At 39.4% G+C, this 11,550-nt stretch overlaps 1 protein-coding gene across 1 annotated transcript; it reads right to left on the minus strand.

Moving 5' to 3' along the window:
- Positions 1–4,945: 4,945 nt before the first annotated feature.
- On the minus strand, positions 4,946–10,423 carry LOC139959328 (uncharacterized). Its single transcript, XM_071957133.1, has 4 exons — positions 10,228–10,423; positions 8,818–8,996; positions 5,571–8,426; positions 4,946–5,082 (listed from the first exon to the last, which is right to left on the minus strand). The coding sequence occupies exons 1-4, from the start codon at positions 10,366–10,368 to the stop codon at positions 4,968–4,970; spliced, it is 3,291 nt and encodes a 1,096-aa protein (XP_071813234.1). The 5' UTR covers positions 10,369–10,423; the 3' UTR covers positions 4,946–4,967.
- Positions 10,424–11,550: the final 1,127 nt, after the last annotated feature.

The following is an 11,550-nucleotide window of genomic DNA, read 5'->3' on the forward strand; positions in this document are numbered from 1 at the left end:
TTTGAACCAACTTCCAGTCTACCTTGTGGAACGCTGAGAAACGCAATAGACGAAGTTCATGTTTAGTGATGGCTATGGTATAGTTTGTTTCGATGCTTTGCAAGGTTACACAAATATTTAATTCCTATAAAGTTATTGGTAAACATGTACGACAATTGATTGATGTAGCAATAAATTTGAATTTCCCAGCAGATATAGTAAACACACCTGAAACCGTAACCAAAGTAAATTTTCTTAAGATAAGAATCGGTCCTACTCAGTGGCGGTGTAGCACTATATTCCGTCTCCCTGTGTCCTGCCGGACATTTTGTACTGGGATATTCTGTCCGGCCGGACGCGATTTTTTCCCCAGCACAGTAAAGGCCAAGATTAGCATTCCTCGCTCCCATTGGCTGGGGCCGTAAACATAAGATTCATTACAATATCAACTAGCAGCTGCTGCACAGAATCGCTCATCACATACCACATTTCACAAGGCCACTTTGCTACACTCAAAAAGAAACAGTCTATCAGCAGAATGTACAATGACACGCGTTTGAGTAGAGTTAATATATTTGTCGGCTTGTTATGCCACGGGTGTAAAGGGTCTGTGGTTATGCATCACACAACTCTATTGCTGTGAATTTAAAGAAGTTAAATCAAACCGAAACAGTTTGAAGATGATAAAATCTATCACCATATAATATAGACGTAAGACAATTTCTGTGGTCAATAAATATAGTCCACGGTGACAGTACTACTATTACTAACATGCATGACTAAATACTAGGCCTATATCTTTCGTATTATATAATCTGAATCATAATAAACCCTTTCAAAGGGTCATAATTTGACAATCGAAACAATGTCTCTGCTAAAAAAATAAGCGTCTATCAGTTTAAAACTTAAAAGCATCTCAAGTTAATAGTCAACCAGAAACGGGCAAGCTGTCCAGTGTTTTTATGCAGTTTTGAAGCAAGCAAACGCCTGGTACTAATATGCGTACAATGCCATCGCAGTACTCTGTACAGCAAGTTCCACCATCACTTCTGCTTTGCTTTGCTTCAGCTTTGTCAAAACTAACTTATTCAATTTATTCGCTTTTCAGGTTTGGATCATGATCCTAAGTAGTCCTTACCTTCAAAGAAGAACAGTCATCTACAATGAGACGTGTACACTCACAGTCCATGTTCGCATTATTGTTTTACGAACTTATGGATGTACATGTGCACAATCAAGTCCGCGCAAAAGCAAAGAAAACAATTTTTAACAATTGAATGCTAATCACGATCCACTGCGTGCACGTATATGTACATGTACATAAACACACGCATAGCGTTTACAAGCAAGAACTTCCCAATCAGCATCAAAAGTGCAAGACCCAGCCAATGAGTAGCGAGTTATGCAAAAGATGGCCTTTACCAAACTGGGAAAAAATCTCCGGCAGGACAAAATATGTAGTTTCTGAAGAGGTTAGTACAGATATATCCATTCTCGAATTGCTGAAAAAGCCGGGCGAACAAATTGCTGCACAGCAGACTCAAATTCAGCAACAAATAGAAAGATGAAGGCCAATGAGAATGTCTAATAGAAACGTGCAGGCCCAAGACTTTGCTTTAAATGTAAGTCCCCATCACCAGAAGAGAGACTATCCAAAGAACAACAAGTCCGTCAATATACCGGACCCCTTCATCGACACCATTAAACCAGCTATGCCTGTTGTGACGAGCGACATGGCAGGCTCATCGACGTATGCTGTCAAAGAGGCAAGGGCAGTGCTAGAAACCTAACTTGAGAGATCCTTCATTTGGTATAGGTTTTCAAACATTCCGAGATGTTTTTAGCACAAATAAGAGATTTTTGAAGTCAGGACGTGTCTACACTAACTTCAACTTAGTGGATTCAGTTACATGACCTAGTTAAACAGTTATATTCTATTGTTCATGTGTCTACTAATACCAAACTATGCACATAGATTTGTGAACAACCCTTTGAAATTACACTTTGTGGAGATATGAAGAGGACTAACTTGAGTCTTGGTTACATTTTGGTCCATTTACTTGCTGTACACTATAAACCCATAGGGTGGTGAATGCTGTGAACAAGAGTCCAGTTTGACATGCCTTTCATTGTAAATATCAGCTATTTTAGTATTTAGATATACCGTGTGTTACTACACTAGACATTGCAGCCACTGATCGCGATCAGATTAATATAGATAGGGAAACGTGTGTGGGTCTTTGATGAGTGCGACAACCGAGTACGAGAAGAATACGAGTACAAAGATCCGAGTACGCATATATAAAATGTGCTTTCTCTGAGTATAAGTATTGGTATAAGTACACCAAACACAGTACAAGAACGAGTACAACTACAGATTCCATTCCACTCGCAAAGCCAAATGACAGGGGGGGGGGGGTACGTCAGTGGCCCTATCAGTTTTATAAAATAAAAACCCCAAAAAATTGTTTTTTATTTATAAATTGAAAATGCCATTTATGGTAATATAAAGGACACCTTTTCTTATTTTTGGGTTGTAAACTGTGCTTTTCTGTTATTTAGAAAGTGCCATTTTGTTAAAAAGTTAACATTCAGGGGGGGGGGGGGGATACAACCCGGGGTCAATTAGGGGGATCGTGAAAACATGTGATATAGTGTATCTTTTAAGGCGGCTACTTGAAGAAAAAGGAAGAGTGAAAAAAAGGGGGGGGGGTGTTGACATAATTGTCCCTTGTTCTCAATACCGTTGCTGACGAAGATTGGAAATTACTTTTTCCATATTGAATGTTGAACAGCAGTGAAACTACGGTAAACGTCAGTTGCAAATAGGGGCGTGGCTAGTCTTCTGGTCTTAGCTTTTAGGGAGGGGGGGGGGGAAGACAGAACAAGGAAAAGGTTTTTTTTTGGTGACATTGGGGGTCAGACAAATATTGCGGGCCTGTCCCCCCCCCTGGTCCCCCTTCCTTGCCCGTAGCTACACCACTGGTTTCAAATGGATTTTTGATCCGCTCTCTGTCGCTATATGGTATCAACTGTATGATAAAGATCGGGCTAACCAACCTTATCTTTTAAGACCTAAGACATCTACTCTTTTTCCGAACAAATTTATTTTCTCACATATCTTGTTAGAGGAGAAGCACATAAACCGTAACTACACTAATTAACCAAATCCTCAAAACCAAATCAAGATATACTGATTTCTGTTATATATTATAGGAGGAGGTCTTATACAATGATTACACGGTGTGAAAATAAGCCGTTTATTCTGAATGCTATGATTGCTATAATTATTCGGATCCAGGATTTTAAAATGGAGGGTTGTGGCCCTTGAGGTCGTTGAAGCCGATTCCAATGTAGAGATGGGTTAGATGGCGCCTTCAGAAAGAGGAAATACAAATTTAGACGCGAAAATGGTGCTTTATGAGCCATATTTAAGCTATAAATTAGGTTTTAACGGAAGCTTGTATTAACTATAGGCTACTTTCTTTTGTGTGTTTGTGTACGTGTGTGTGTGTAGGGTTGAAAGGTATGGGGATACACCATGGTATTACCTGACTGGTTTCGATATATTCAGCGAAAACGAGATGAACTATTTTCAAAATCGGAGATACGGTTTAAACTTGTCAACTTGTGCAACATCAGGCGACTTAAGCAGTTTCTCGAGTTTTGTTTCCTACTGATTGCATTTATAACTTTGTAATTGTAGATCCAGGTCGGACCCAGAAAGTTGGCGAATAACAATGTTGCACGTACGCCTTTTCAACTCGACAAATATCGTATTTTTTTAGTGTTGTCAAGTTACGTGCAACGTTATAGCCGACTCTACAATCTGATAACGTTCGCCAAGGTATAATAGTGGTAATAGGGCAAGCCCGCCCTCCCTCCGAGGTGGTATTTTAGGAAGCATTTTAGGAAGTAATGTAGGAAGCAATTTAGGATGTATTTTAGAATGATTTTTTGTTTTGGGGTCGCTAATATGAAGAGTAGTGGGGTAAAAGATATTATTAAATGACATTAAGTGACTACGAGGATAATACAGTTCTACCGGTATTAATTCTTATTCTCCATATCTTAACATGTTCTTTGTCACATTTATTCTTAGCTCCTCCCCAATCTCCACGTCTTCCTTATCTTGCATTCGGATCCCTTAATCCCTTGCAGTGGTCAGAATGAGGACTGTTGATTAAGCCGTGCCCTCACGGCACCTTCATCACTTGATGAGAATCGTATGAATTATGATGTAACTCTGTATCACACTGGTCATCTTCCATGTCAAGCCAGCAGCTGACCACTGGCCGACTGAACTCCAATATTGACCGTCGTCACCTGAAAATTCGTGGATAGTCGGGATCCAAACGTAGGATAACAGTGTGAGGTCGCTTTCTATTTCATCAAATGCATAGCAGCATTTAATCAATGGTTTGGTACATTTTCACAATATTTTGGTGGCAAGATTGCATGGTCGACAGAAAAACACAAAGAAGGTTTCGACCATTTTAAGATGCATATTAGGGGACGTTTTCCTTTTACCTTGTTATGCTTATACTAAATGTTATACGTCCTGTATTGTTTATCCTATTTGGTTAAAACTGTTTAAGAGTAACAAACATTTTTGCAAAGCGGTCTGACTTGAAAATCTATAACGTAATATCTCACGTAAACAGGATTAATATAAACAGAATAAATAATGATAGGGAAAAACGATTTTTAGTATTTATTAAAATTTATTTTATTTTATTTTCACATGTTTTACAGTTTCAGGTTGTACTAGCTCGTCAGTTCGTGGAATATGTACTGCATTTTTAGCACTTAGCATGAAATACTTTACGCGTGTATCATTTTCTTCAACTTTAAGAATGTTCATTATCATTGCAGGAAAATATCAACAATTTTCTTAATTGATCTCCGCTCTGATGTCGCCCCTTTCCATCAAAGCTCCATCACGCCCGCCCCACCCCCCCCCCGCCCCAAATCTGATATTTGTTTCTTTAAGTTTTTTCATCAGCCATGATCTCCTCCTGTAGATCTCTGTAATCTTCCTCAATTTCTTCCATTTGCTTCTGCATCCTCTTCATCTCCTTCTTTTTCTCTTTAACCTTCATCCTGTAAATGGAAGATAATAAACCATCCATATTCGAGCAAAACTAAGAATATATATATATATATATATATATATATATATATATATTAATCAGTTTTGTACACAGACACCCATAATCATATATTTACTCTGTCATTCTTAGTTTAACGGGACGCACATAAGCCCAGGTAATCGTCGGATATATTTCTAGATTGCTTCGACGTGGTTTCTGACCTGCGTAAAAGATTTTCAAAGATGGTAATATACGTCATCTCTTACGGGTATTTTGGCATTCACGGAGTCCTCAGAAGAAAACACACACACACACACACACACAAATCGATAGGGTTTTAGATTACCGGTTAATTTAACCCAAAATTAATCAGTTAACCGGTTTGCAATAAAGAAAATTTAATGGGTCACCAAACATTTCCCCTCCTATAACTACAAGATTTTTACAAAATATTTTGTATAACGTCAAACCTGTTACGTAAATTTTATGAATACTTACTCTGCTTTGTCTAACTCACTGAGCAGAGCTTTGACGTCACTCTCACGATCCGCCAAATCCCGGCTAATCCTTTTGAATTTTTCCTCCCTCTCCGTGACGATCGCCTGTAATCTTTCCATTTCTTGCTCGTTCCACATATTTTTCTTTTTCATTTGTATGAAATTCATTTTTGCATGAGTCTTAACACGCTCCGCTTCTTTTAACTGCATAGCTCTATGCATTGCGTGAACATCGTTTTTCCTCATCGATGAAGCTTTATGAATCCATTGCTGCAATTCGCTCTCCAACTTCCTATTACTACTAATAACTGCAGTATTTTCTTTCTTGAGCTGTATCAAATCGTTGTTAGCTTTGTATAAGTCTTTCTTCAACCAACGAATCAACGATCTCATCTCATCCTGCTCCTCGGTCTTCTCATTCAGTTCTCTTTTCAGTTGCGTCACTCTGACGTCACGATCAGCTTCTACGTCATTATCTGACAAAAGACCCTTGTCTCGCTTCGATGTTACCAACCCATCAGTCTTCACATGCATCCTGTGTTTCATTTTATCGTTTTGTTGTCTAAGGTCCGCATGTTTGTCCTGTAGATTTAAGAACCTCTTTTGCAATTGTTTGTTATTCTGACGTAAGTGATCTGCTTTATATTCTGAATCTTTCTGAAGATCAATGTTAGTCATTTCCAGACGTTTTATTTTTCGCTCAAGTGCCAGCAACTCATCTGTATTCTGCTTGTTTTGTTGTACAAGTTCCCGTCCTACAGGATGCGTGAACTGATTCATGTGAATCAGACATTGATCAAGTTCACATAGCAGGAAAGATAGCTGTGAATGTGAACCCTTGTCTATGTCAGGCATTTCTTCTTTGTGTTTCATGAAAGACCCTCTGTGTTCCCCTGCTCTTTCAGATTGCGTTTCTTCTTGGTCTTGTTGCAAACCGGTACTGTCACATTTCTGGAGGAGATCAATCAGCTTCTTCTTTGCTTCGTCATTTTCTTCTCTAAGTTGTTTGCTGTTCCTTACAAGAACGTCGTAGTTACATCTGGTCTGGCTAAGTTCCTTTTCGTACTTAGACTCATAACTTGTTTTTTCTTGTTGAAAGGTTGCTGTGAATTCTTCAATGGCAGCGTTACTGCAGCAGGTCTCAAGGAACACGCGAACTTGCAGCAGTTCGTGTTCTTCTGTTAAATTCTTCATCTCGTTTAGTTGTCTTTGTAGTTCGTCTGCTTTCAGTTTGAATTCATTCTCTCTCGATACAGCTTTCTTCAGCACCTCGATCTGGTTGAGAGATTCTTGCATTTTCTGTTCATAGCATTTCAGTTTGTTTTCTTTCTCTTCAACCATTTTGCTATAATATTCTGCCATTCTGTCCGTCTGCTGTTGCAGTTGAGACTTCTCTTTCGCGAGTTGTTCCTCCAGCTGAGTAATCTCACCCATGCATTGTGTTGTGTTCATCTCAAAGATTATCTCCATCTCCTGACTGTGTTCCATCACACCTGTGTAAGTCTGATTCAATTCTTCCAGCTTATTACGCAGCTCGTTCTTTTCTCTGATGGCTTTCTCCGTCATAATCTTTCCATCTCCGATCTTCATCTCGTATTCTCTTTCAAGGTCCTTCACTTCATCTTGGTGAAACAGTCTTTGTTCTTTCAATTTATCTTCTAGTGATTTCATTGCGGAATGAAGACTTTCAATTAGGTCATCTTTGGCAGCAATCTGGGAATCCATTCGTTCTTTCATGCAAGCCATCTCCTCTCCGTGAATCTCTCTAATGACTTTTGCCTCTTCACTATGAATCTTTCTTTCTGAAATAAACTTTTCTTCCATGGTCTTTACATCCGATTCGAGGAACTGCATGTTAGCTTCATGCTCGGCATTAACAGTAGTAAAGTTCTGTTTAACTTTCTCCAGACTTTTCTCTAAAACCTTCGTAGTCTTCTTTAGACTCCGGTTATTGTTTCGCAATGATGTAAGTTCTTTCTTAGCGTTGCTAAGCTCGGCAGTGACTTTATAAACAACGCTATTGCTCTTGTTTAAAGTAATGGCCGTGTTTTCCACCTCTTTCTTGTACCTCTCACAGTCTCTCTCCTTTATGAGAAGCATTTCTCCCCATTGCTTGCGTAGGGTTTCCTCTTGCTCACAAAAGAACTGCCTCTGTGATCTCAGTTTTTCCTCCAGAATCTTAATCCCGGATTCAAGGAAAGACTTTTCAGCTAGCAGTTTATTTTTGAACCTCAAAGACTTCTGAAGATCGTACTCTGTCTTATCAGCAGTCATCTGGAGCGACGTCATCTCGATCTTGAGCTGCCGGTTGTCTTCCAGAGACGTCATTTTGGTTTTAACGTTGTTGAGCTCCGAAATGACGATATCTAAGGATTGACTATTCTCTCGTAATAAGTGAGTCATGTTCATCTCCTTCTTCTTGTACCGTTGACACTCCTGCTCCTTAGCAGCAAGTCTGTCATTCCACCTCGAATTGGTCTCCTTGAGCTGATTCTCCAGCTCTCGACACTGCACGGTCTTTGACCCGAGGTCATCCTTCATTACTCGACGCGCGGCAGAATTGGAATTTATCTCTCTGCCGAAACTGGTCACAGCTTTTTTAAGGATCGTCTGATCCCGTTGCTTGATTTTCAGCTGACATGCCATATCGTGATGGATCTTCACCACTTGACGGCTTTCTTCGCTAAGCCGATTTAGGACGCGTATGACGTCATCCCGCTCTCGGTGATGGCTGACCGATCGCTTTTTGAATATTCCACGCTGAGCCTTTTCAAACTTTAAGAGTTTCTTGTCGACGAGGTCGGCGATGGTTTGGTTGCAGAGAGCGACTGTTGCACGCAGTTCTTCGGTTGGTGAGCTGTTTATTATGAAAAGAATAGAAGAAAATTGATAAGAGTAATTTCTTATACGATTGTGTCGCCATTAAGCTCTTCATCGAGCACTGCATGTTGTAACATTAGCGCTTTTGATATCCTCCCAAACTGAACTGATAAACAACAACAAAAAGGAATTTAACCCCTGATCGACCTCGCGAGAGGTCCTACGGGGGATAATAGTATTGGTTTGATAGAATAGACACTTTTTTTAAACTGAACTGATCAAATATCGTTTTGAAAGTTATACAAGAATTACGATACATCATAACTGACAAAATAATTATTATGAAAGGACCGCATAAATAACGCTCAAAGGCTGGAAAGTAGAGGAGACTGCTTCTTTTTCCTTATTTCAAAGATTTCCACTCTCACCTTTGCTGACTCTCTTGCAGTTGTTGTTCCTGGTCGGTTGGTTGGTCCTCCAAGGTGGTGGTGGTTGAAGGCAGTGGAATGGAGTGGTTGTTGTTGTTAGAAGGCACAGAAGGGAGACCGGAAGATCCCTCCACTAACACCCCGTCCACGAAAACTAGGCCATCTAGGTAGACGATGACCTGTGAAAAAGAACAAAGAATGTCCTGCTTTAAATAATTTAAGAAAAATAGCAATTATATGATTGTTTTATAAATATTTCAAGATACTAATATTGATCAAATTGATGATCTCCTCTACAACATGTTAATGACTGATATGGTAAATGATATAACTATACACTCTCTCCCGAAATATCATCATCCTTTGAAAATGCTAGCAATTTTGGTCCGCTTTAATTTGGGCACATCATCGGTAACCTTACAGTCTTGACTACCACTATTTTTTTTGTGAGCCCACAGAACAGACAGAAGGTTAAAGGGATAACGAATTATCAAATTTCAAATCAAATATAACGCAGAATTATAACACTCATTAGTCCAAGACTCATCTTGATAACTTGTCACAATACTGAGATATAAACTTTTTTTTTTTTACATTTATTCCATTTTATTGTGATGACAACATTGCCCAATATCATGTCATATCATAATTGAACTAGACATCCATTGTTTCTTTCCTTATACAGTAATCACATGGGCGTATGCGTCCAATTTGATTTAATTCTTGGGCGGGGGGTGAGGGTGAACGATAATTCTATATCAGTTGCAAAGTGCCCCGCCCCCTCACACACAAACATACAGAACTATTTTCGGGAAAAAACGTTGACGACAAAAAAAAAGGCAAATGGCAAATAGAACACAGATAGCTATGATAAACATGCTAATGGATAGGCCCCTTGTCGTTATAGCACTGTGTGATCTGCTTCTCAGTACGGTTTTCATCATTAGCTACACTAAGCATAGAACGAGATTTCTCTGAGCAAGGTTACTTCTTTATTATAAACACAACTCCGTTTGATTCACCGAGACACGAGATACCTGGGTATACCTATTCCCCCTCACACCACGAAAGTTGGTTGTGCGCCTGTTCTATATGAAGCCTGGAAACCCTGGATGGTTTCGGTGACGTAGCCTACTTTACAAACATAGAAGACACGTTTCTATAATAATTTGAAACTTTGTTAAACTATGCCTAAGATACTTGATGCTTTGTCCGAAAGTTGTCGAGTTGAGCTATTGTAGCCGAATGTACATCCTTAATTATAGGAATATGTCGGGCTACTTTCATTCGTTTACCACAACTGATGATATTCTCTCTACTATATACCTTGTTACTCCCATATTGTTGTATGCCGGACCAAGACTAAGCTAAGAAACATATAGAGAAATAGTACAAGCATCACATACTGACCTTATCATTGTCCATAGGTTGGACTTCAAAATCACCAAACTTGATGCGGAGCGAGTCATCGCTCAACGCATCACAGCCGGGAAATCCCCATGCGACGATGTTATTCGCAGGTTCGCTTGGTTTCTGAATAAATTCAGACATAATCGCTTTGAATGCTCCGAAAAGTAAAAGTATAGCAAGTACGCAAACTTTAAGAATCGATGTGTTGACATCTAATGTGTCATAACTGTTATTAGGTATCACAGTATATTTTCCACCTTAGGAAACTACAGTGACGCAACAGTGACGCATTTTACCCCACGCAGAAACTGGCGTATTAAGACATGTATAAGGAAACATTTGACTAACACATAACATTAGCATTCCAAGAGGGAATAGGGCATGTCCAAAGGGATTGCGTCAATGCGCTATCTATATGATCTATTGACGTACGCAGCATATAGTAGTAGAAATAAGTAGAGTCTCGTCTATCCGACATGCTCAGTGATTAACCTCCGCTACGTATCACGATCTTGCGCAAGGTTTATTGCTTCCTCGAAATTGTTAATGTTAACGTCCTTAAATTGGGACTTTTTTTTCCAAGCAAGGTAGTCACGGGCCTTCCTACTGGTTTAGCAGTATGTCTCGATGCTTCTCTTAAAGCAACCTTTGCTGGTGCGTCCTCCTGGAGTCTTGCTACATGACCGAAAAATCTCAATCTTCTATGTGCGAATATGGATGACCAAGGTATATGATGACGCAGCATATGATTGCACATAAAATGCAATGAAATGTTAACGCCACATATCAAAGAAAACGCGCAAAACAAGATACTTACATGTGCGCGCATCTGCATCTGCGTCACACACGAACATACATGGCTGTAAACGTTTTGACGTCACGAATTATTTAGCATCTAACTGCACATTGTACGGTGGTGAAGATCGGCAATGTTCTCGTGATGTAATGTTTAACGTTATTGGGCAACTTAGAATAATCGTTAAATAAAGAAAGTTAAAATGTGAATACGAATAAGAATTCATACCAGTAGGCCTATATTATCCTTCCTTATACAGTCAAAAATGCTTCCTGCAATACGTCCTACAATACTTCCTACGTCCTAACGTACGTCCAACTATAGGCTACGTAATAAAAGACATCCAACAATATGTCCAAAACTACGACCTCAAGGGGGGGGGGGTATTCCCCTGCACCCCTATATACCCCCTATAACAAATATTTTCTGATATCACCAATTATTGGTGATATCAATAAATATTTGCTGATTACAGCAATTAAATCGGTGGTATCAGCAAATCCTTTAATGATACCAACAATGATTTG

This window comes from Apostichopus japonicus, chromosome 1 (genome assembly GCF_037975245.1).
Source record: "Apostichopus japonicus isolate 1M-3 chromosome 1, ASM3797524v1, whole genome shotgun sequence".
In the NCBI taxonomy this organism is placed as follows: Eukaryota; Metazoa; Echinodermata; class Holothuroidea; order Aspidochirotida; family Stichopodidae; genus Apostichopus; species Apostichopus japonicus.